Source organism: Geotrypetes seraphini, chromosome 4, assembly GCF_902459505.1.
Source record: "Geotrypetes seraphini chromosome 4, aGeoSer1.1, whole genome shotgun sequence".
Lineage (NCBI taxonomy): Eukaryota > Metazoa > Chordata > Amphibia > Gymnophiona > Dermophiidae > Geotrypetes > Geotrypetes seraphini.
In genome coordinates this window covers 143,953,337-143,977,139 of record NC_047087.1, presented here as the reverse complement: position 1 = coordinate 143,977,139, position 23,803 = coordinate 143,953,337, and the positions used below count along the sequence as shown (strand labels likewise).

The following is a 23,803-nucleotide window of genomic DNA, read 5'->3' as shown; positions in this document are numbered from 1 at the left end:
TAAAACTCCTCCATCTATCCCCCTAGAAACAATTTACACTTATGCTGATGACATCCTCGTCCTCCTCGAGACCGACTCAAACCTCACCAACCTGTCGGAGGACATATCCTCCTGTATAACGAACCTCCAATCCTGGGCCCACACTGTGCAAATGAAACTGAAGGAGTCCAAAACAAAACTACTTTGGCTCAGCCCAAAACTAGACCTCCATCCCACTGTCTTCTGGCTCCACTCTGTAGCTTGAGTTTTCAAGCAATGTTCTGGGCATCATCATTGATTCTACTTTGTCCTTCAACGACCACCTCAATTCCTTGGTAAAAAAAATGCTTTTTCAGCCTTCCCATGCTGAGGAAAGTAAGATCCTGTTTCCATCAAAAACACTTTACCGTCCTGGTCCAATTCATCATCCTTTCCAGATTGGACTATTGCAACTCTTAAGCCTAACCAAGAAAAACCTTCATAGACTTCAAGGATTCAGAATACCGCAGCTAAGCTTATCTTGGCAAAAAGTAAATTCGACCATGTCTCACCGCTCATGTCCAAGCTTCACTGGCTTCCGATAAATGCCAGGGTCCACTTTAAATGCGCCTGTCTAACTTTCAAAATCCTACAGGCATCCTCCCTCCCTTTATCCCACTTTCTTGGAACTCCTCAAATCCTAATACCACCAAACCCACCCACAAATTAAAACTATCTTTCCCCTCATTAAAAGGCATTTTCCATGCAGGAAAACTAGGGACCTCCCTTCCCTTTAGAATCACTGAGCTCTGGAACAACCTTACCTCCCCTCTTCGGAACCTGAGCTCTCTCCAACTCTTCCGCAAACATCTGAAAACCTGGCTATTCTCAAAAATGTAATACTTACTCCATATCTGTCATACTTTTTACTTTATCCTTTAACCTTCATTGGAGTTCCTTTCTCTCCCAACTCCTGTAAACTGTGCTGAGCTCTATGATTGTGGAGAGGATGTGGTATACAAACCTAATGTTTAGTTTAGTTTAGTTTACCATAAATCTATAATTTAAATCACATCCTGTCTTGGGTCAGGCAATAATTCCAGCAAACTTACATAATTTTCCTCCAACAAAACTAAATACATCCTGTTACATATTTTAACTCCAAGCAGAATTATAAATCAATATTTCAGGCTACATGTTTTAAGATCATATCAGAATTATAAAACCATTTCATGCTACACCGGGGCCTCCCACAGTTGGGTAGGGTTATTCCCTCCTCCTCCTCCCTGCCGTTACAGTTGTCCCCCCTCCTCCCCGGTACCTTTAAAGTTGGGAGTAGGAGGGGTGCTCAGTCCCTCCTGCTCCTAGGGCACAATGTGGGACTTAGTTCCTGCCCTGGTGCATCATGTGATGCACATGGAGGGTCCTAAGGCCCTGATTGGCTCAGGCACCTTGGGAGTGGGGGAAGAGGGTGCTGATGACAGGAGGGACCGGGCATCCCTCCTGCCATATTTTTCAGCACAGTGGGAGCGTCGAGTGGCAGGAGGGAGTGAGCATCTCACCTGCCATTTGTGGGTCACAGTGTGCTGGGGGGGAGGTTGACATGTCTGCTTGTTTTTTATTCTATATGGGGCAGATATTTTGTGTGTGTAATACACGCAAAATATCTGTGCCATGGAAAAAAAAAAAAGAATAAAAAATACAAGCAGACCTGTCAAAAAACGGCAGACCTATCGGTAACAGTCGGGTTTTAGGATTGTAAAACTGAAAGGAGCAGAATCTTAATGCTATGCTTTGACATCGTTTCATTTAAGCACTCCCTTTATTCCATGGTCATTCAACAGTCTCACCACATCCTTCTGTGAGCGTCGGAGCAGCATCCAGAGCATTTAGCATGCCAGGCCGTGGTAGAAAAACCTACCATGGCTTAGTGGAAAAAAAAAAAGGGGGGGGACAACTATATTTTTAATGAACAAAGTTTCAGTTGCTCTGGGAGAGAAGGTGAAGCAGTCCTATATTGTAGAAGAGTATTCATGTAATGAGCTTCTTATTTTTTTCATCAGAATATTCCATGACAGAATTAAATTTTTTGGATCTAAACATTAAGCAGCAGTATGACAGTTTCCACAACATCTACCTTCATTAAACCCACCAACAGGAATACTCTTCTACAATATAGGAGTAGTCATCCCTATAGACTAAAGAATAGCCTTCCATTCTCTCAATTCCTATGCATTAGAAGGAACTGTACCTCAGTATCATTTTTTTTAACATCAAGCTAAGGAATTATACAAAAAATTTACAGCGAGAGGATATCCACACTTGATTGTGAAACAAGCCTACAATCGTGATTTTCTGCTGACTTCCAAAATGAAAGCAAAGGACGATACAACAGAAACATGTGTTTTGAAATTCAGCACACAAGGCATTGAAGTTTTGAGCATCATTAGAAAACATTGGTCAATAGTGTGCATAAATTCTGTTTTTCATGAAAGCAATCTGAGGATTGCATTTTCTCATAAAAAAAAATCTGAGAGAAATTTTGAGTCCCTCAGTGTTCACAAGTAAGACAAAACAGAAAAACATTGATATTATCCCAGGACAAGCAGGCAGCATATTCTCTACATGTGGGTGACGTCACCGACGGAGCCCCCTAGCGGACGTTTTCGCAAGCAAATTTGCTTGAAGACCTTCAAGCTTGCGATTGGCCCATGCATGCACGCGTGCCCCTCCCGCCTGACCTAGGGCATGCGTCTCCTCAGCGTGGCATCAGTTCAGTGTTTTCCGAGGAGCCAGAAGCACTGCTCCCTTGCTGTGTGCGATCTCGTCCCTCTTGCACCATGGCTTTCTTTTATATTTTCGTTTAAATCGCTGTGCTCGCGTCTTTCTTTTTTTCCCTTCGTGTCTCCAGTCTTCCTCTGGCCGCTTGGTCTCGTGGGGCCGCAGCCGTACTTTTGCTTATGTCCCGGCACGTTCCGGGTTCAAAAACTGCACTAAGTGCAACCGGGCTATTTCCATCACCAATCCCCATCGTCGGTGTGTGGAGTGCCTGGGTGCGGAACACCGCGCTGAGTCATGTTTGCGTTGTGTGACTTTGCAACCGTGGGCTCTTCGTCGGAGAGTGGCCAAGATTCTCTAACTGTTTGGCCCTATGGATCCTGCGGGACAGGCCTCGAGCTCGGCCTCGAAGTCCTCGACCTTGAAGTCCCCCTCGACCTCGAAGACCCCGATCTCGGTTCCTCCTACTACCCCGGCCTCGGGTATGTCTCCTCTTGCCTCCTCAGGTGTGCCGGCAAAGAAGCCTACCTCAGTCTCATGCGAGTGCCGCTTCATCGGCCTCTTCGAGACATCATTGAAAGCGTGCCTCCTCCCGTAGGGAATACTCTTCCTCGATGTCACCCCCAAAGGAGCGCACTGCTGCACCCCAGACCCAACCTCCTCTTGGTCTCGGTGTCGATGTTCAAGGACATGCTTAAGGATATCCTTACCTCGCAGCTTTCCTCAGTGGTGAGCCAACTGGTCCCAGTCTCTGACCTCAGTCTCGACCCGGCCCCCTTCTGACCAGCCTGAGCGTACTTCGCTTGTGTCTCGGGGCCCTACGCGCAAGACTCGCCGGATTCCCTCGAGCGTTTCTTCGTCCCTGAATTCGGAGCATGTGACTTTCCGGGGTCCTGTTTTTCACCCGCTACTTTGTCGAGGTTTGCTCCTTCTAAAAGACTGTGGTCCTCCCCGCCTCTTCGAGGCAGGTCTCTGACCACAAAACCTTCCAAGCACACCCTTGTCCTCGAACTGGACTCTACCGTGCATTCTCCCTCGAGGCACCGGTCTGCCTCCCGAGGGTCTTCTTCGAGGCCGATGGAAGAATTTTCCTTTGCCCCATCTTCTCCGAGGCCCCATGTATGGGTTCCTCGGACTCCGGGGTCCTCTCCGACCCATCTTATGCGGGGTCATTCTTCGACGCCCCCGAGGCGCTTTAGCCGAGCCTCCTCGATTTCCCATTTACGGGACTCCAAGGCTCCGGCGGGCTACTCGAGGGAGATTTCTCCCTCCTTCTCTGCTGCCCCAAGATCCCGTTCGGGATTTCCTCCTTAGGATGAGTCTTCTTTTCAAAACTCTTCCTTCACTTGTTTCATTGCTGACATGGGCAAGGCTTTGAACCTGGACCTCCAGTCGGAGTCCCGTTATACCTAGGAGTTCCTGGCGGAGATGGGAGTTAATCATCCGCCCCGTGAGACCCTCCATTTGCCTCTGCACCAGGTTCTCTGGCAGACTTTCCTGCGGACCCTGGAGACCCCTTATGCGGTCCCGGCTATTCCCTCCAAGTTGGAGTCCCGCTACCGAACGATCCCAGTTAAGGGGTTCAAAAATTCTCAGCTTTCTCACCAGTCCTTGGTGGTTGAGTCTTCCTTGAAGAAATCCAACCCCTCGAAGGTGTACGCTGCCATCCCGCCGGGGTGGGAGGGCCGTATGATGGACAAGTTTGGTCGCCATCTATCAAAACTCGATGATGGTGAACTGTGTCCTCAATTATAACTTTATCTTCACGTCCTATCTCTGGTTCTTTGTTGAAGTCCTCCACTCCTTCCAGATGGACGTGCTGTATTCTCTTTGTCAGGAGTTTCGTCTCCTCGAGGAGCGACTAAAATGGTTAAGGGGTTGGGGGAGTTGCCGTACGGTGAGAGATTAGAGAAGCTGGGCCTGTTCTCCCTTGAAAAGAGGAGACTGAGAGGAGACATGATCGAAACATTCAAGATAATGAAGGGAATAGACTTAGTGGATAAAGACAGGTTGTTCACCCTCTCCAAGGTAGAGAGAATGAGAGGGCACTCTCTGAAATTAAAAGGGGATAGATTCCGTACAAACGTAAGGAAGTTCTTCTTCACCCAGAGAGTGGTAGAGAACTGGAATGCTCTCCCGGAGTCTGTTATAAGGGAAAACACGCTCCAGGGATTCAAGACAAGGTTGGACAAGTTCTTGCTGAACCAGAACGAACGCAGGTAGGGCTAGTCTCGGTTAGGGCACAGGTCTTTGACCTGGGGGTCACCGCATGAGCGGACTGCTGGGCACGATGGACCACTGGTCTGACCCAGCAGCGGCAATTCTTATGTTCGACTCTCTCCCAACTCCGACTCTATATGTTTCAGGTGGCTTATGACGCCTTTGAATTGTCCTCGAGGGTCACGGCTTTTGCAATCGCCATGCGTCACCTTGCTTGGCTCGGCTCAGAATTTTTGACATGAACCCGAATCTCCAGGATCGTCTAGCCAATCTCCCTTGCGTGGGTAATGAGCTATTTGATGATTCTATTGAGGCAGCCACTAAGCGCCTCTCGAACACGAACGGTCCTTCGCCTCTCTGGTGCGTCTTAAGCCAAAGACCCCTCCTGGACCTCAAGGAGGCATACATGCACATTCCAATACACCCGGCCTCTCGCCGGTATCTGAGATTCCGGGTGGGGGATCTCCATCTCCAGTATCGTGTTCTTCCCTTCGGCCTGGTAGCCTCTCTGAGGTTTTTCACGAAATGCCTGATTGTGGTAGCTGCAGCCTTGCATCTCCGCGGCCTGCAGGTGTTTCCCTATCTCGACAACTGATTGATAAAAGCGTCCTCTTGCCAAGAAGTTCTGCGAGCGACGAATCATACCATCTCGCTCCTTCAGAGTCTCGGCTTCGTGGTGAACTTCCCCAAGTCTCACCTCTGTCCGCTCCAGTCTCTCGAGTTCATCGGTGCGGTCCTGGACACGGCTCGCCTCCGCTCCTTCTTGCCTCGGCAGGAGGCCCTTGTTCATTTATGCCAGTGGGTGGCCCATCTGTCCTCAGCCCCGGCTCGGCTCCTAATGGTCCTCCTCGGTCACATGGCTTCTACGGTTCACGTGACTCCTTTTGCCAAACTTCACCTTCATATTCCTCAGTGGACTCTTGCGCCCCAATGGAACCAGGATCGGGATCCTCTCTCTCCACGCATTGTCATGACTCCTTTGTTGAAGAAGTCTCTCCGTTGGTGGATGCTCTCTTCCAATCTTTCCAGAGGTTTTCTGTTACATGCTCCTCTGCAAAAGGTCCTCACGACGGACTCGTCGGCCTATGCTTGGGGGGGCTCATCTGGACGGTCTTCGCACTCAGGGTCTTTTGTCCAGTGCTGACCGCCTTTGTCACATCAATCTGCTGGAGCTTCGAGCAATTTTTCTCTCCCTAAAGCTTTTTGTCACCTGCTTCGCGACCGAGTGGTGCTGGTCCGCATGGACAACCAGGTCGCCATGTATTATATCAACAAACAGGGGGGCATGGGGTCCCTGTCCCTGTGCAGAGAGGCAATGCGGCTCTGGGAATGGGCCATCCGCTGCAACATGTTCCTTCATGCAATCTACATCCAGGGCTAGCACAATTGTCTGGCAGACAGGTTGAGTCGGCTTCTGCAGCCTCACGAGTAGTCCATCCATTCCGTGACTCTGCATCAGGTGTTTGCTCGTTGGGGGACTGTGGATGTCAATCTCTTTGCGTCCCCCTTCAATCACAAGTTGCCCTGCTTCTGCTTCTGCTCAGACTCGAGGCGGATGCTTTTCTACTGGATTGGACGGACCTGTTTCTGTATGCATTCCCTCCATTTCCTCTGATTCTGAAGACTCTCGTCAGGCTCAAGTCCATGCGGGTCACCATGATTCTGATAGCTCCTCCGTGGCTCAGACAGCTGTGGTTCTCCCTTCTGTTGCAACTCAGCTCCAGGGAGCCTCTTCTGCCTGTTTTTCCTTCTCTGCTTTCGCAGAGTCTGAGTTCACTGCTTCATCCCAACCTCCCATCTCTGCACTTGACGGCTTGGTTCCTCGAGACTTAATGCCCTCGTTCCAGTTCTCCCAGCCTGTGCTGGATGTCCTGGAGGCATCTCAGAAAGAGTCCACTCGCCAATGTTACCATCAGAAGTGGACCCGCTTTTCTTCCTGGTTTGCTACTCAACAGCTGGAGCCGGTCTCTGCCTCCCTGTCTGCTGTCCTGGGTTATCTGTTGTACTTGTCTGGCACCTTAGTGCCATTACTGCTTTCCATCAGCCGATTGACGGGAAGCCTATCTCTGTTCATCCTGTGGTTTTCCACTTCATGAAAGGCCTTTTCAAAGTTCATCCGCCCCCTTAAACCACCTTCCATGATTTGGGATCTTAACGTGATCCTTGCTCGTTTGATGAAACCTAAGTTTGAGCCGCTAGCGCGGGCTCACTTGAAGTATCTTACTTGGAAGGTTGTGTTTCTTATTAGTCTCACTTGTGCCCGTCGGTAGTGGACCCACCTTTCACTGTCTTCCATCATGATAAGGTGATTCTCCGTACCCATCCTAAATTCTTGCCTAAGGTTGTTTCTGAGTTTCACAACAACCAATCCATTGTTCTTCCTGTATTTTTTCCGAAGCCTCATTCTCACCCTGGAGAAGTGGCATTCTCTTGATTGTAAGCGTGCGCTGGCCTTCTACTTGAAGTGCACTGCTTCTCGTCATTCTGCTCCCCAACTGTTCCTCTCTTTCGATCCTAATCGCCTGGGTCGCTTTGTTTCTAAGCGAACCATTTCTAACTGGTTGGCCGCTTGTATCTCTTTCTGTTACGCTCAGGCTGGCCTCTCCCTGCTGGGTCGTGTCACAGGCCACAAGGTCCAAGCGATGGCGGCGTCTGTTGCTTTCCTCCATTCAACTCCCATTGAGGAAATCTGTAAGGCTGCCACTTGGTCCTCGGTTCACACTTTCACTTCTCACTACTGTCTGGATGCTTTCTCCAGGCGTGATGGCCACTTTGGCCAGTCAGTTTTGCAAAATCTATTCTCCTAAATTGCCAACTCTCCCTCCATCCCTTTCTGGTTAGCTTGGAGGTCACCCACATGTAGAGAATATGCTGCCTGCTTGTCCTAGGATAAAGCACAGTTACTTACCATAACAGGTGTTATCCAAGGACAGCAGGCAGATATTCTCGCAACCCACCCACCTCCCCGTGGTTGGCTTTTTTGCTAGCTATCTGAACTGAGGCCACGCTGAGGAGACACATGCCCTAGGTCGGGCGGGAGGGGCGTGCATGCATGCATGGGCCAATCGCAAGCTTGAAGGTCTTCAAGCAAGTTTGCTTGAGAAAACGTCCACTAGTGGGCTCTGTCAGTGACGTCACCCACGTGTAGAGAATATCTGCCTGCTGTCCCTGGATAACACCTGTTAACGGTAAGTAACTGTGCTTTGTTGGACACTTTAAATGTCAATCATGCAGTGTTTGCGAGCAAAGTCTGCAGGTCAAATCTTTCATCAATCTAAAAGATTATACACCCTCCGAACACTGTCGCCCACCTGTCTACCCGCCACAACCCCCGTTTGATCAGGATGGATCAAAAGCGGAATCCAACTCAAACAATCCGACAAAACTCTCATGAAGATCTTGGTTTCCACGCCCAATAAAGAGATCGGGCGATAGGACGCACCGGATCTTTCCCCTCCTTGGCCAGCACAGTAAACCCCGCCAAGCACATGAAGAAGGGCAGCTGGCTACTCCCCTCCAGGGAGTTATGAAAACGCAACAGCAGGGGTAACAACAACTCATGATATCATTTATAATATTTTACAGTGAATCTGTCAAACTCCGGGGACTTTCCCACATGCAGCTGCAGAACCATATAAATTATCTATATCATACAGTGTCCTTGCGTAAAACTGTATGTAGGTAAATCTATCCGGTGCTTGCGAGCAAGAATGATTGAACATAGGTCAAATTAAAAATTGAGAACCTTTGGTCTCTCATTGCACTGAGGCAGGACACCTTTTTTCAGATTTAAAGTGCTTTTGCATTGACATAGAACCTTGCACAGAAAGAGGAGGCAATAGAGAAAAGCATTTATTACAATGGGAAGCAAGGTGGATTTTTCACCTGGGTTCTCTCTACCCAAGAGGGCTAAACAGTGCTTAAATTGGGGTATTTTTTCTAGACTGTTAACATCTTGTTGCCTTCGAGACAATGATGCCTTCCATGGTTCAAGTGATGGCAGTTTTTAATTCTGTCTAAGGGGTGTTATTAACAGCTGATGTTCCTTCCTGTTTCACAATGACAAGTGTCATGTCTGAATGTACATCAGCAACAGCTGACGTCCAACATACACAATTAACATACAATTAATAGTTTTTTTCTCATAAGATGAAAAATTTTCAATAAATTAAGAGATTCAGTTTGAAAAGCTTAAAATATAAAATAACTTTTTAAAGTTTTATCTTAAAAAGAAGTTTGAGATCTTTAAGTGTTATTTCAAAAAGAGGCTTGAGACGCAAAAAAGAGAAAAGTTTGAGCTATTACGCATGCACCACCGTCTATTTAAAAATTGATGAGTTTCAGTTACCGGTTGTGCACGCTGGAGTTAAGTGAGTGGATTTCTACGTCTAATAAGTCCAAATTGCTGATTTTGATTTCTATAACAATATATAAAACAACATTTAAGTAATTGTAGTGTGGGAACATGTTAATAAGGAAGTTTTTGTTATAGGTATTCCCTGCAAAATTCTGACCCTTGATAAAACCGTTACTCAAGCCGAAACGGATCCCATCAGGGATGAATTAAACTTGACTAGGTTTATAGTGCAGAGGGAATTTGTACACCACACTAAAGATAAGTTTGGATTTAAGTTTTTTTTATTTCTATTGAAGTTCATTATTCCTAACTTATTATAAAATTCAAAATTCAAACAAAAAGAAAAAAATTGAAGAAAAGTTAAAGCACTTTATGGAGAGGTTTTCAGGTCAATGAAAGATACCAGAACCCTGTTAGTGCAAACTCATTCATCCTGATTGGATTGTTTGCCAGGTTACTGAGACCTTTCCTCTCTGTTATCTGTGCATTTTGGACTTTGGTTGAGATCATTAATTGGTGCTGGTTAAAGGCAAGGAGGCACCAGAAGCCCCCGTTACACCTAGAAACTCAACTCTTTTGGTGGGCAGAAGCTCATTTGCAGGACCTTTCAGCTTTACATGTAACAGGAGTGGAAAATGTGCAGGCCAACTTATTCAGTTTTGTGATCAGGTGCATTGTCTTGCAAAAAGAGAACTCCTTTCCGCTGCTTCCCTATCCTTTTATAATGCCTCCTTTAATTGGCATAGAAAGTTATAGTAGTATTTTGAAATTAAGTGTTTGGCCCCTTGGGGAAGATAGATATTACAACATATTCCTGATTCGAAAACACTTTGGCCATGACCTTTCCTGATGACATTTGGGTTCTTGAATTTCTTTGGCCTTGGAAAACCTGAGTGCTGCTATTACATGGACTGTTGTTTTGTCTACAGATCATCTTGTGTAACCATATTTCATCAACAGTAACTAGTACCAAAATGATGGCACCTGCTCGCTGAAAATATTGCAAAATCAACTTGAAAGTGTCCACTCATCGTCTCTCGTCAGCATTCAAACATATGGGCACCCACTTAGATGACAGCTTCTGCATACCCAACTGCTCATGGAATATGCACCCAACATGATCCCTGGATATCTGTAGTGTCTCAGCAATTGTTTGAGCCAATATCCATTGATCTGCCAAAATCAGGTCATGGACATGGTCAACAATTTCAGGAGCTGACATCATTTGAGGCCTCCCAGACCTTGCTACATCTTCAGTCTCAATCTCCTACACTGAAAGTTTACACATCACTTCACTGTGGAATACAATGGGCATTTGTCACTTAATGTTTGCATCATACATTCATGGATTTCCTTTGGTGTTTTCTTCTGCAGGAATAAGAACTTCATGATATCTCAGAGTTCCACACTTGAAAATTCCACACTTTTTGTTGACAAGGTTCAAACAATAATCTGAAACAATGTCAAAACATAGCATTACAATTCTGCAAATTGGCACTTTCCATGTCAATCGGGAAGTCTGTTTGTCTGCTTTTCCTCCTACACGGTCTAAGAAAAAGGATAAAACATTTCATTTGCTGGATGTCAAGTGAGTGTTTCACTGTTTTCAGCTACAGTGGCAAAATAAGGCTCAGAATTTAGGAAGTTGGTTGCGCTGAACATAAGAACATAAGAAATGCCTCCGCTGGGTCAGACCTGAGGTCCATCGTGCCCAGCAGTCCGCTGAGAACTTTTCATCACCCCCTCATAAAGGAGCTCTTCCCTTGCACCCTCCAGTGCATCTGATGAATTGGAGAAACTCAAACAAATCTTTGTAATGCTGGAAGATGTAATGGGTCACTTTGACAAATTGAGCAGTAGCAAATTGCCTTGACCGGATGGTATACATCCCAGAGTGCTAATAGAGTTGAAAAATGAATTTGTTAGTAATTTTTCTTTAAAATCCAGCATAGTACCAGAAGACAGTTGATTTTCAAAAGGGTTCCAGAGATGATCCAGGAAATTATAGACCGGTGAGTCTCAGTGCCGGGCAAAATGGTAGAGACTAGTATAAAGAACAAAATGGCAGAACATATACAAAAGCATGGATTAATTAGATAAAGCCAGTATTGATTTAATCAAGGGAAAACTTGCCTCACCAATCTACTACATTTCTTTGAAGGGGTGAATGAACACGTGGAGAAAGGTGAGCCGGTTGATATTGTGTATTTGGATTTTCAAAAGACATTTGACAAAATACCTCATGAAAGACTTCTGAAGAAATTAGTCATGGGATAGGAGGTAATGTCCTATTATGGATTAAGAGCTGGTTGAAAGACAGAAAACAGAGAGTGGGTTTAAATGGTCAATATTCTCAATGGAGAAGGGTAAATAGTGGGGTTTCCAGGAGTCTGTGCTGGGACTGCTGCTTTTTAACATATTTATCAATGATCTGGAGATGGGAATAACTAGTGAGATATATAAATTTGCCGATGACCCAAAGTTGTTCAAAGTTGTTAAATCATAAGAACTTGCCAATTGAATAACTAGTGAAATATTTAAATTTGCCAATGACCCATAGTTGTTAAATCACAAGAACTTGCCAATGAGCTTTACCTATCTGATCACCTTTTTGTTATGACCTCTGATGTTAAGAAAGAGAGACCGGTGTCTTAAGGCCTCGATTTCCAGATGGATTAATATGGCCATTACCTCTGTATTTTTGGTCTGTTATAAGCAGCTGCTGATTGCATCGAAGCTACACTCCACCAGAAGAGTTGCTACCTCATGAATGGAGACTCGTGTGGTTTCACACGAGCAAATCTGTAGAGCAGCTACATGGTCTACCCTTCATACCTTTATCAGGTTCTATAGAGTAGACATAGCTAGGAAAGATACTGCTTTCGGGTCTTCCGTTTTGAAGGCAGGCTCAGGGAACTGATTTGGTATGTCCCTAATGTTCAGGACAAAAGACACATTGCACTTGAAAGAAGATTAGGTTCTTACCTCGATAATCTTCTTCCTTGTAGATGTTTCTTGTTATCCTGAAGCCCTGCCCTGTAAGTGGGCTTCGCCTGTCTTCTACCTTAGGATCAGTCTGGAATTTTAGACTTCTCTGTCTCTCAGATAAGCTGAAAAAATAAACACACAAGACAGTAAAGTCTGGTCTAACTCTCAGCAAGAGATATATACAACAGCATATATAGCAGAGACTGGAATTTTGAGTATGGATATGAGTTGGGCTTCCTGAAGCAGCCTATTGAAACATAGTCCATGTGGGATCCCTAGCCCACAGTTCTTCAACCGCTGGTCCGCAGACCGATGGTGGTCCGCAAAAAAATCTTGCCAGTCTGTGAAGGATTCGGGTCCCCGCCGCAGCAAAAGGTGCCGACATCAGCTGACATGCAACTTCCTGTTGCCGTCGCTATGCCGGCACTCCTGCCTTCCACCACTGACTCCTGCCGCGTATGTCTCCTGCTCCAGCCTTTGTCTCCGCACCCCCAGACAAGCAGCGGCAGCTCTGTGTGCTTTTAACTACGGCACACAGCTGCCCCTAAGCAGTATTTTAGCGTGGTTTCATGAGGCAGCCTCGGGGCCTTTAGTAGGCCAGCCCACATCGCATCATCGAAGCAGGCCAGCCTACCAAAGGCCACGAGGCTGCCTCATGAAACCGTGGCTAAAATACTGCTTAGGGGCAGCTGTGTGCCGAAGTTAAAAGCACACAGAGCTGCCGCTAGCCTACATAGAGGAAACATTTGCTGGAGAGGGAAGGGAGAAGGAGTACTCCTGGATAAGGGAGGGGAAGGGGGTACTGCTGACAGGGGAGAAGGGAAAGGGAAGGGACTAGAGTTACTGTTGGATAAGGGGAGGAGGAAAGGGAGAAGGGGTACTGCTGGACAAGGGAGGGGAAGGGGATACTGCTGACAGGAGAGAAGGGGAAGGGAAGAGAGATACTGTTGGATAAAGGGAGGAAGAAAGGGAGAAGGTACTGCTGGACAGGGGAGGAGGAACATTGGAAGGAAACAGCTGGCAGGGAGATTAGAGGAGGGGAAGGAGTCGGGATGGAATGGAGAGATCAGATGAGGGAAAGGGAAGAGACAGAGGAATGACAAAGTAGAGAGAGATTGATGCTGGGAAGGGGGAGTCAGATGAGAAATAAGGAAAGAGAGACAAAGATGCTAGATCTGGTGTAGGAGAGAGGGGCATAGAAAGAACGCAGATACCATATGGGAGGGGGAGAGGGCAGACAGTGGATGGAAGAGAGAGAAAAGACAATGAAAGCAGAAACCAGAAACGACAAAAGGTAGAAAAAAATAATTTTATTTCTATCTTGTGATTAGAATATATTAGATTTAAAATATGTATCCTGCTAGAGCTGTTGTTAGACATAACTGGGGAGTGCAAAGCCCAGGCAGTGCGTCTTTAGCTTCCAGTTGGCTTAAGACTCTCTCTGACCAGGAGGCAGTTGCCCTAGTTGCACTCCCCTTAACACCATTCCTACCATGTGTGACTGCGATATTCTGTTAGCATGTTATTTGTGTAGCATTCTGTAATAATTTGGCTTATTCAGTTTTGTTGATAGTAGAGGGGATATATGTGAAGGGGAGGGGAGACGGGGGTGATCCTTGCCCTGTATTATTTATATTTATAAAATGACAATTGTACAGAATATTGTTTCTTTTCATACTTTAATAAAATATGTTCAATATAAAATCATAACTATTTGAAGCTTGTGCGGATGGGATCAAATGGTTAACGGGACCAAGCTCGCGGAGACAGGGCGGCAATGGGGTTTTAAAAAATCTCAGTCTTATTAGTTTGCTGGTCCACAAAGTAATTATTTTATTTCCGCCGGTCCATAGGTATAGGTGTAAAAAGGTTGAAGAACACTGCCCTAGCCCACAAGTTATTGTACAAAATTTTTTTTATTATTCAAATTGCAAAAAAAATAAAAATAAAACAAAACAAGGAAAAAGTTTAATTGATGTGTGCGATTATTACATTTGTGGCCAGAAATGGCAGAAGACGATAAATTCAAACTTATGTCTCTGGGTTTCTGAGCACACTATATTATCTATCATAATTTGCAAAAGGTTTGAGAAGATTTAATCCAATTTTTACTAGAGGTGTTTATATGAAGGTGTTTTTTGGGGGATATTTGGTATTGCCTCTGGTATACTACAATATAATCTCATTATAACGGACTCGCCTATAGCGGACGAGGTCCACTGGTCCTGGCCAAGCGCCATTATAAACATACAGAAAATCATCGGATATTGGACTCGCATATAACGGACTTTCGGATATAACGGACAACTATTTTGGTCCCCAGAGCCGCTTTAGCTGTAGTTTTATTTGGCTATAATGGACATGCAGGCTCTGCCTACAAGGCACGTGGCATGCTGGTGATGTAGTATCAAAATGCAGCCCAGAAAAAAAATGACAAGAGTATTTTTCTTTCCAGTACAGTGTTCTGGTTTACAATCATTTCATGCCATACCAATATTTTGCTGAGTTTTGTTATTGATGTTGCTGATATGCTTGAGCAGGGACTGTTGTTCATCAATTTACATTGTTTCAAGTTGCCCTAAATAAAGTTTTTAAAAAATGCAACTCTGGATATAACGGACTCTGGATATAACAGACCGTTTTTCCAGGTCCCTTGAAGTCTGTTATAACGAGATTATACTGTAGTAACTATTTTCTCCCCATTTTTTTGTTATTGCGTAATGGTTGAGCTGGACATGGAAAGGAGAAGTGAACGGTATATATGGCTTTTGCATTAGATGCACTTGGTTAATTTTTTTCAGTTGACTGCTCCAAATAACTCATAAGATTTCTGCAGAAGTTATGTTGACATCAAGTCTTACTTTTAAGTGGAGTTCTACAGTATGGGGGCTCATAATCAAAACAAAAAAATGTCTAAAAAGTGGCCTAAATCGGTACATGGACGATCAAAAAGCCAGATCGTCCAAGTACCGATAATCAAAGCTGGTTTTAGATGTATATAAAACCAGCTTAGGCCTTTCCCATGCCTCTAAATACATAGAGCGAAAAGAGGTGTTTTTAGAGGAGGGGAAAGGGCAGGAGGTAGGCCAACCTCCACTTAGGGCTCCTTTTACTAAGCTGCAATAACGTTTTTAGCGCGCACTAAACCTGTGCTATGCGGCTAGAACTATTGCCAGCTTAATGCTGACGTTAGTGTCTAGCACGCGCGGCAATTTAGCGCATGCTAGGCATGTGCTAAAACCACTGTTACAGCTTAGTCGTACAGCAGGTATAACCAAAACTTTTGACAGGTTGCCTAATTGGCACTTATACGTTTTGACTTAGACCAAATCAAAACAGGTATAAGTGCCGAAAAGGGGCCGCTGAGCTGATCGCGGCAACCTGCCCCCACTGCAACAATCGCAGCAGGAGAGATGCCTCATCTCTGCTGCCGCGATAGCGATCCCCCAAAGTGCCACCAACTGTGGCACTTCGGGGTGAGGATCGCGGCAGGAGAGAGAGCCAATCTTTCCTGGGCAGGAGGGAGCCCAACCCCTCCTGCTCACGCCACCCCCCCAACCCGTGATGCGATCCGGGCAGGAGGGAGCCCAACCCCTCCTGCCCCAGCGACCCCCCAACCCGCGATGTGATCCTGGCAGGAGAGAGCCCAACTCCTCCTGCCCCGGCGACCCCCTTACCTCCCACCTCCACTAAAATACGAGCAGGAGGGATCCCAGGCTCTCCTTCCCATGATGCACCCACCCACGACTGGCCCCCCCAAGCCCCCTCAACTTCTGACCCCGCGACACCCACCGCCGATCCCCTGACACCTACCCCCGACACCCCCCTACCTAAAATAAGATGGACGGATGGGTCCCAAGCCCGTCTGCCCTGTAGGCCCACCATCCGCCGAATGGCAGGCCTTAGGGCCTGATTGGGCCAGGCACCTAAGGCCCTGCACACAGGAGGGGCCTTATGCGCCTGGCTAACCAGAATTGGCCCAGTTGCCTTAGGCCCCTCCTGTGGGCATGGCCTGAGGCACATGGGGTGGGTTGGCCGCGATAGCGATCACCTCTCTACCCGAACTTCCACAAACTGCGGCAGGAGAGATTGGGCATGTCTCCTGCCACGGGTCGCAGCAGTTCGGAGGTGGCTGATCGCCATCCTGGCAGGGGAGATGAGCAACAAACCTGCTGCACTTCTTCGAGGGGATAAGCGAACATTTGGACCAAGGTGACCCCATAGACATAGTATACCTGGACTTCCAGAAAGCCTTCGACAAGGTACCTCATGAGCGCCTTCTAAAGAAACTGTGGAACCACGGGGTGGAAGGGGAAATACACAGATGGATCAGAAACTGGCTGGCAAACAGGAAACAGAGGGTAGGAATAAAGGGACACTATTCTGACTGGAAAGGGGTCACAAGTGGCGTCCCACAGGGGTCAGTGCTAGGACCACTGCTATTCAACATATTTATTAATGACTTGGAAACAGGGACAAAGTGTGAAGTTGTAAAATTTGCGGATGACACAAAACTCTCCAGTGCGGTTAGATCTGTTGAGGAGTGTAAAGAACTCCAAAGGGACCTGAACAAACTGACGGAGTGGACAAATAAATGGCAGATGAACTTCAATGTGGAGAAATGTAAAGTTATGCACATAGGGAAAGGGAACCCGATGTATAATTACACAATGGGGTGGATGACATTGGGAAAAGGCAACCTAGAAAAGGACTTGGGAATTTTGGTGGATAAAACAATGAAACCGGCAGCGCAATGTGCAGCAGCCTCAAAAAAGGCGAACAGAATGTTGGGCATTATCAAAAAAGGTATCACTACCAGAACCAAGGAAGTTATCCTCCCGCTGTACAGGGCAATGGTGCGACCGCATCTGGAATACTGCGACCAGTACTGGTCGCCGTACCTAAAGAAAGACATGGCGATACTCGAGAGGGTCCAGAGAAGAGCAACAAAAATGATAAAGGGCATGGAAAACCTCTCATATGCTGAGAGGCTGAAGAGGCTGGGGCTCTTTTCCCTGGAAAAGCGGAGACTTAGAGGGGATATGATAGAAACTTATAAGATCATGAAGGGTATGGTGAAGGTAGAGAGAGACAGATTCTTCAGATTGGCGGGGGCAACAAAAACTAGAGGGCACTCAAAAAAATTGAGGGGAGATAGATTTAGAACAAATGCTAGGAAGTTCTTCTTCACCCAGAGGGTGGTGGACACTTGGAATGCGCTTCCAGAGGAGGTGGTTGAGCAGAGTACGATTTTGGGTTTCAAAAAGGGATTGGATGAGTTCTTGAAGGGAAAGGGGATCCAGGGGTATAATGAGTGATAGATCACTACAGGTCATTGACCTGGAGGGCCGCCGCGGGAGCGGACTGCTGGGCATGATGGACCTATGGTCTGACTCGGCAGAGGCAATGCTTATGTTCTTATGTTATCTCTCCTGCCGCAATTGTTAGGAAGGGGGGTGGGTTCTTGGGGGGTGGGTGGATTCTGTATTCGGTGTTGTTCTGTATTCGGTCCAGCTATTAGGCGAAAGGCTGGCTCCTCCTTTGTTTGGGACTTAGGCTGGTTTTTTTTTAAAATTGAAATATTTTCACAATGTTACATTCACATAGTTAAGATTAGGATCCAAAAATACATAAACAGTTTAGTTAAACAATTTAAACTAGAAATCCTAGTTACTCCAAGTATCTCCTTAAAATACTTTCTCAATAGTATCTCAGGGGATAACAAATGAGTCGAGGGAAAATTTACCAAACTTAAATTCTTTGCCCTTGCTTGATTTTCATTCATCTCTAACTTATACTGAATATTCAAGGAATCTTTAGTAGATGCCAGCATAGAGGACTGCAAATTATTTCTGTTTTTCCATAACAAGTGTATGTTTATCTAGATTCCCAATGTTGGCATTTACATTCCCCAACTTGTCTACTACTTCCTTGGAAAAAATAACCTACCTGATTAGTGACTTTTTTTCAACATTACCTCCATCCTCGTATTTAAAGCCCATAAATCTTTCAAGGTAACTTAATCCAGGTTTTCTTCTGAACATTCAGACTGGCTAACAGTTTCAACAAAAACTTGAGGCATCTGAGAAAATACAATCTCCGTAGCCAGCTGAGGGTTGGAGACTTCAATAGAAGCTGCTTGTGAGCCATTTGGCTCTAAGCCCCTAGGAAGATGAGGAGGGAGGGGAGGGGTACATTCTGGGGAGCTTAGTGAAGCTCCTGAAATTGAATCAAGTTTATCTGGAGGTTTTAGAGTCCCAGGTAATATCAAGTGTTTATCCATAGGTCCAGCTGTTACCGGGGCTGAGACTCGAAAGTTACCCATTACACAATCCAGTATAGTTAGGAAAAAATGTGTGTTAAAAACTTATCTCTATTATTACTGCTCCAACAGCTCCAATGGCTCCCAAGGGGCTCTTAAGGGGCATGACCTGCCCATTAGGTCATGCCCCTCTGGCCACGCTCTGTGGCTGTGCCACAGGAGTAAGCACGTTCTTATCTCCCGGTCTCAGGACTAGAGAGCTGCACGGGAACGGGGACGACGGGGATCCCGCAGGTTCCCCCTAGGGTTGTGGGGATCCCGTAGGGATGCCCCCTAGGGTCGCGGGGATCTCGTGGGAACGCCCCCTAGGGATGTGGGGATCCCGTGGGGACGCCTTCTAGGATCGCGAGGTTCCTGCGGGGTTGGATGCACTGGAGCCGCAAGGCTCCTCTTCTTTTCCCTACCTGCCCTGCCGCAGCACACAGCCGACCCGGAAGTCTTCCACGATTTTAGTGCTGACATGAGAGGGATAGCTTAAGCAAAGCCCTCCCTCCCTCTGACATCAGCGCTGACATCGGGAAGACTTCCGGTCGGCTGTGTGCTGCGGCAGGGCAGGTAGGATAAATTCAAGGCAGTGGCGTACCAAGGGGAGAGCGGTCCGCCCCGGGGCAGCCTTAGGGGGAGTGCAGAGCCAGCCAGATCCCCTTACCTTCGTGGCGCTTTCCCCCGACCGACCGACAACAGGCCTGGTCCGACAAACCTCCCTGCCCTGTAGCCGTGAATCTAAATTACCTTCTTACAGCAGCAGGATTCAGGGCAGGGAGGTTTGTCGGACCGGGCCTATTCTGTTGTCGGTCAGGCGGGGAAGTGCCACGAAGGTAAGGGGCAGGGAGGGAGAAAGGGAGGAAAGGTGGAGTGGAGAGGGAAAGACGCTTAAGGGAAATAAGTAAAACTGAGGGGGGAGAAGGACGCTGATAGCACATGGGGAAGACAAAGGGATGGAGAAGGATGCTGAAAGGACATGAGGAAGACGGGGGGGAGAAAGACACTGAAAGGACATGGGGAAGACAGAGGGGGAGAAGGACACTGAAAGGACATGGAGAAGACAGAGGGGGGAGAAGGATACTGAAAGCACATGGAGAAGACAGAGGGAGGAGAAGGACGCTGATAGGACTTGGAGAAGATGGGGGAGAAAGACGCTGAAAGGAAATGGGGAAGAGAGAGTGGGGAGAAGACGCTGAAGGGAAATGGGGAAGAGTGTGGGGAGAAGATGCTTAAGGGAAATGGGGAAGAGAGAGTGTGGAGAAGATGCTGAAGGGAAATGGGGAAGAGAGAGTGGGGCAAAGACGCTGGCAGGGAAGAAGACAGAGATGCCAGACTATGGGGGGAGCGGAGGGAAGAAGATGGGTGCCAGACCAATTTGGAAGGGGGGAGAAAGGGAGAGGCACAGTAACAGAGCAAATGGAAGACGCAGAGAGAATAGTGGATGGAAGGAATTGAATGAGAACATGAGGAAAGCAGAAACCAGGCAACAAAAGTAGGAAAAATATTCTATTTCTTTTTTTTTTTTTTGCTTCAGGATAAAGTAGTATATTAGTTGTGTTGATAAAAATTTATAAACATTAGAGGCTCTGGTAGAAACCCATTTACAAAGTATGTATTCTTCCCAATTAATATTTCCAAATTAATAAAATCTCTTTGCTTATTTGTAAATGGGTCTCTACCAGAGCCTTTAATTCAGTAGCATAATTAAATGAAATAACAATTTCTGAAGTTTAAAGGGACGGGCGGGGATAGGTGGGGATGGAGGGATTCCTCACGGGGACGGGTGGGGACGGGTAGGATTCCTCACGGGGACGGGTGTGACTTTGACGGGGACGGGTGGGATTTCTGTCCCCGCGCAACTCTCTACTCAGGACCCGATGGTAGTTTGTGTCCTTTTCCAGTGCCTGTTGGCAATAGGCACTCACAATGTCCTGGAAGCGCTCCGGGGAAGAAACAGCAGGTAATGTAGCAATTTCAAAAGTTTTCTCTGCATCCTCCTAGAGATGCTTCCTTCTCTTAGGCTGTTTTTTGGTTGGTAATGTATTGTAAGTATAGACGTAGTAGTGCTCTGGGCATTTAAACAGCTGAATGTAGAGATAGGCTATTCTTAAAAAAAAAAAAAATTTTTGATTTATTTTTTTTTTTTTTTTTGAGAATGGACATTCTCCCTGCTTCTACTTTCAACATTTAGGGCCTAGGCCAAAAGGGGACTTAGACTTTATTTTTATTATGCCCCTCCACATGTCTAATGTCATTTGACAATCTGAGTCGGCCAATATTTTTCACATTGTTAAATTAAGCTCATAAAATCCTTCAGCATTAAGGTGAGGTACAAAAACTTTATCGGAGTAGAAATTGTAATAACTCATCAGAAGTTTTTCTTTTCTTTCAGATCACTAGAGATCATTCCTTCCTGGACTATATCCTTGGAGGCTGCCAACTAATGTTCACTGTAAGATATTTTTCACTCTTATTTCCAAGAGCTGTAAAAAGATGCTTAATTTTAGGCATATTGTTAGGAAAAGCAAATGAGTTGTGCTGCTTTCAGACTCAAACTGCTTTTAATCACTTGCATACCACAGTGAAGTTTTCACCAGTCCCTCATGAATGTGGTGTCTCAGGCCTAGATGTCCTAAGAGGATTAGTGGGTCTGCACCAATCCAATTTTTTGGCTGATTCAAAAAAAGCTATTGATGCACTAAAACATTTGCATGCAAATGATTCAAGTGGATGCTTGTCGTAATCTCTGACTCTGCCGTCCGATGATCGCTGTGAGAGCGACTCACACGTGCGCAGAGCTGGCAGGGGAAGCTCGAACAGCTGAGAGGCAGGGAAAAGCCTCCTGCTACTTAGCTGTTCGAGGCAGGAAAACTTTTTTTTAAAAAATGGTCACAGATGCCGTGCGTGTTACACATGCACAATATCTGTCCCATTAAACAAAAAAAGAGAGAGAAAAGCACCTTCCCCCTCCTCCGATGAGGGCTCTTCCTGATGAACCAACGCCACGAACCACCCCCATGCCAGCAAAAATGGCAGGAAGCATGCTCACGTCCATCTGCCATACTAAACCCCCCTGTCTACCAATGAAAATTGGCTGGAGGGATGCTACTCCTCCACCTCCAGCGGCAGCGAAACAGCAGGAGGAATGCCCACTTCCTCCTGCCATGCTGACCACTCCCCAAAACAAAAGAAAATTGGCAGGTGAGATGCCCACTCCCTCCTGCCACCAAAGGCCAGGTCCTCCTAAACATCTCCTATTCCACTGGAGATCCCCTGAAACCCTTCCTCATTGTCCAACCCCACTACCCCTACCTTTTTAGAGAAGTTGGAGAGGGAGGTAAGCTGTCTGTCCTGCTTGTAGGCCTGCCACTTCAAAATGACGGACCTTTCCCTCCCTGGTTCATCATATGATGTACTGGGTTGGGCCTAAGGCCCTGATTGGCTCAGATGCCTGGTGGCAGGAGGGATTGAGCATCCCTTCTGCCTTTTTTTGGGGGGAGAGTAGGGGATGTTTGGTAGCAGAAGGGAGTGGGCATCCCTCCTACTGTTTCGCTGCTGAGGTGGGAGGGTGGTTGGCATGGCAGGAAGAGTGGGCATCCTTCCTGCCAATTTTCTTTCATTGGGTGGGGGGTCGGTATGGTAGGAGGAAGAGGGTTCGTGGTGCCAGTTCGTGGGGAGAGGTACTTTTTTTTTTTTTTAACCCTAATAGGGCAGATATTCTACATGTGTAACATCCACAGCATCTGTGCCCCCCCAAAAAAAGGTTGGACAGGTAAGCGTCTGATGTTTACCAGTTGCATTTTTGGATCGCTAACCAGTTGTATTTTTGGATCGCTAAAAGCGATCACTTTTTTTTTTTTTTTATTGCATCGGGAAGTTGCGTGAGAGCATCAATCGCTCTACTAGTTTACATGGCATTTTAATATAAATCAGCTTATTTGCATGGTCAGATCAAGAAATTAGCTATTGTGCTGAAAACCAAGTGATGAACCGTTTTCTGCATCGGGTTGGCAAATGTTAAAACAGGTTTAGTGTTGATCGCTGGCTTTAATGCATCTGGGCCTCAGTTCCTTCCTTGGGTTTGTTTTAATGAAGAAAAAAGAATAACCAGTTACATTTTATTTATTACTAGTCTTTAAGCCCGTTACATTAACGGGTGCTAGAATATGTGTGTGTCTGTCTTTCTTTCTTTCTTTTTCTCTCCCTGGCCACTTTCTTTCTCTCTCTTTCCTCGGCTGTCCACTACCATCCCTTGCCTGCTCCCCCTGTCCAGCAGGAGCCCTTCTCCCTTCGTTTTAAGTCTCCCCCTGTCCAGCAGCACCCCTTCCCTGCTCCCCCTGTGCAGCAGGAGCCCTTCTCCCTTCTTTTTAAGTCTCCCCCTGTCCAGCAGCACCCATTCATTCTCCCCCTGCCAAGCAGTAGGTCTTCTCCTTTCCTTTTACCTCTCCCCCGTCTAGCAGCACCTCTTCCCTGCTTCCCCTATCCAGCAGTAGGCCTCCCTTCCTGTTATCTACTCCCCCCCCGTCTAACAGCACCTCTTCCATGCTCCCCCTGTCCAGCAGTAGGCCTCCCTTCCTGTTACCTCATCCTTGTCCAGCACAACCTCTTCCCTGCTCCCCCTCCCAGCTCCCCCTCCCAGCACCCCTTACCTGCTCCCCCTGTCCAGTCCAGCGATCTCTAGCCTTATAGCCCGTTACATTAACGGGTGCTAGAATACGTGTGTGTGAGTGTGTGTTTTTATTTCTTTTTCTCTCTCCTTAGCCGCTTTCTGTATTTCTGTCTTTATTTTTTTTTTCCTTGGCTGTCCACCACCACCCTTTCTCTCTTCCTTTTTCCTCCCCTGTGTCCTCCACCACCCCATCACTGCTCACCTTATCCAGCAGCAGCCCTTTAATTAATCTTTTTATTTCATTCTTATTTCTGTTTCCAGGTTCAACTCTTAGTTTCCATTCTTTTTTTACCAACCACGCTTTCTGCGATTATATTCTTTCTCCTTTTAAAAATGCATTTCCTGTTGCCTGTCTCCATTCTTTTAATATTCACACCAGACCGTCTTCCTTCCACTATCCTATTCAATTTTTCCCCCTCCTTCTAGTTTTTCCATTGCTGTCTCCTAGTTCCATTTCTGCCTTTTCCTTCGGCCTCACCATCTAATTTCTCATCCCTTCCTCATTTCTCCTTATCTGACCCTTTAT

At 46.5% G+C, this 23,803-nt stretch overlaps 1 protein-coding gene across 2 annotated transcripts in view; it reads left to right on the top strand.

Moving 5' to 3' along the window:
* CPNE2 (copine 2) overlaps positions 1 to 23,803 on the top strand; it is a 476,132-nt gene that overhangs the window by 247,913 nt on the left and 204,416 nt on the right. For both annotated transcript variants that reach the window (XM_033943760.1, XM_033943758.1), the window contains exon 10: positions 21,001 to 21,060. In XM_033943760.1, the coding sequence (XP_033799651.1) occupies positions 21,001 to 21,060 (60 nt within the window). The remainder of the gene's footprint in view (positions 1 to 21,000; positions 21,061 to 23,803) is intronic.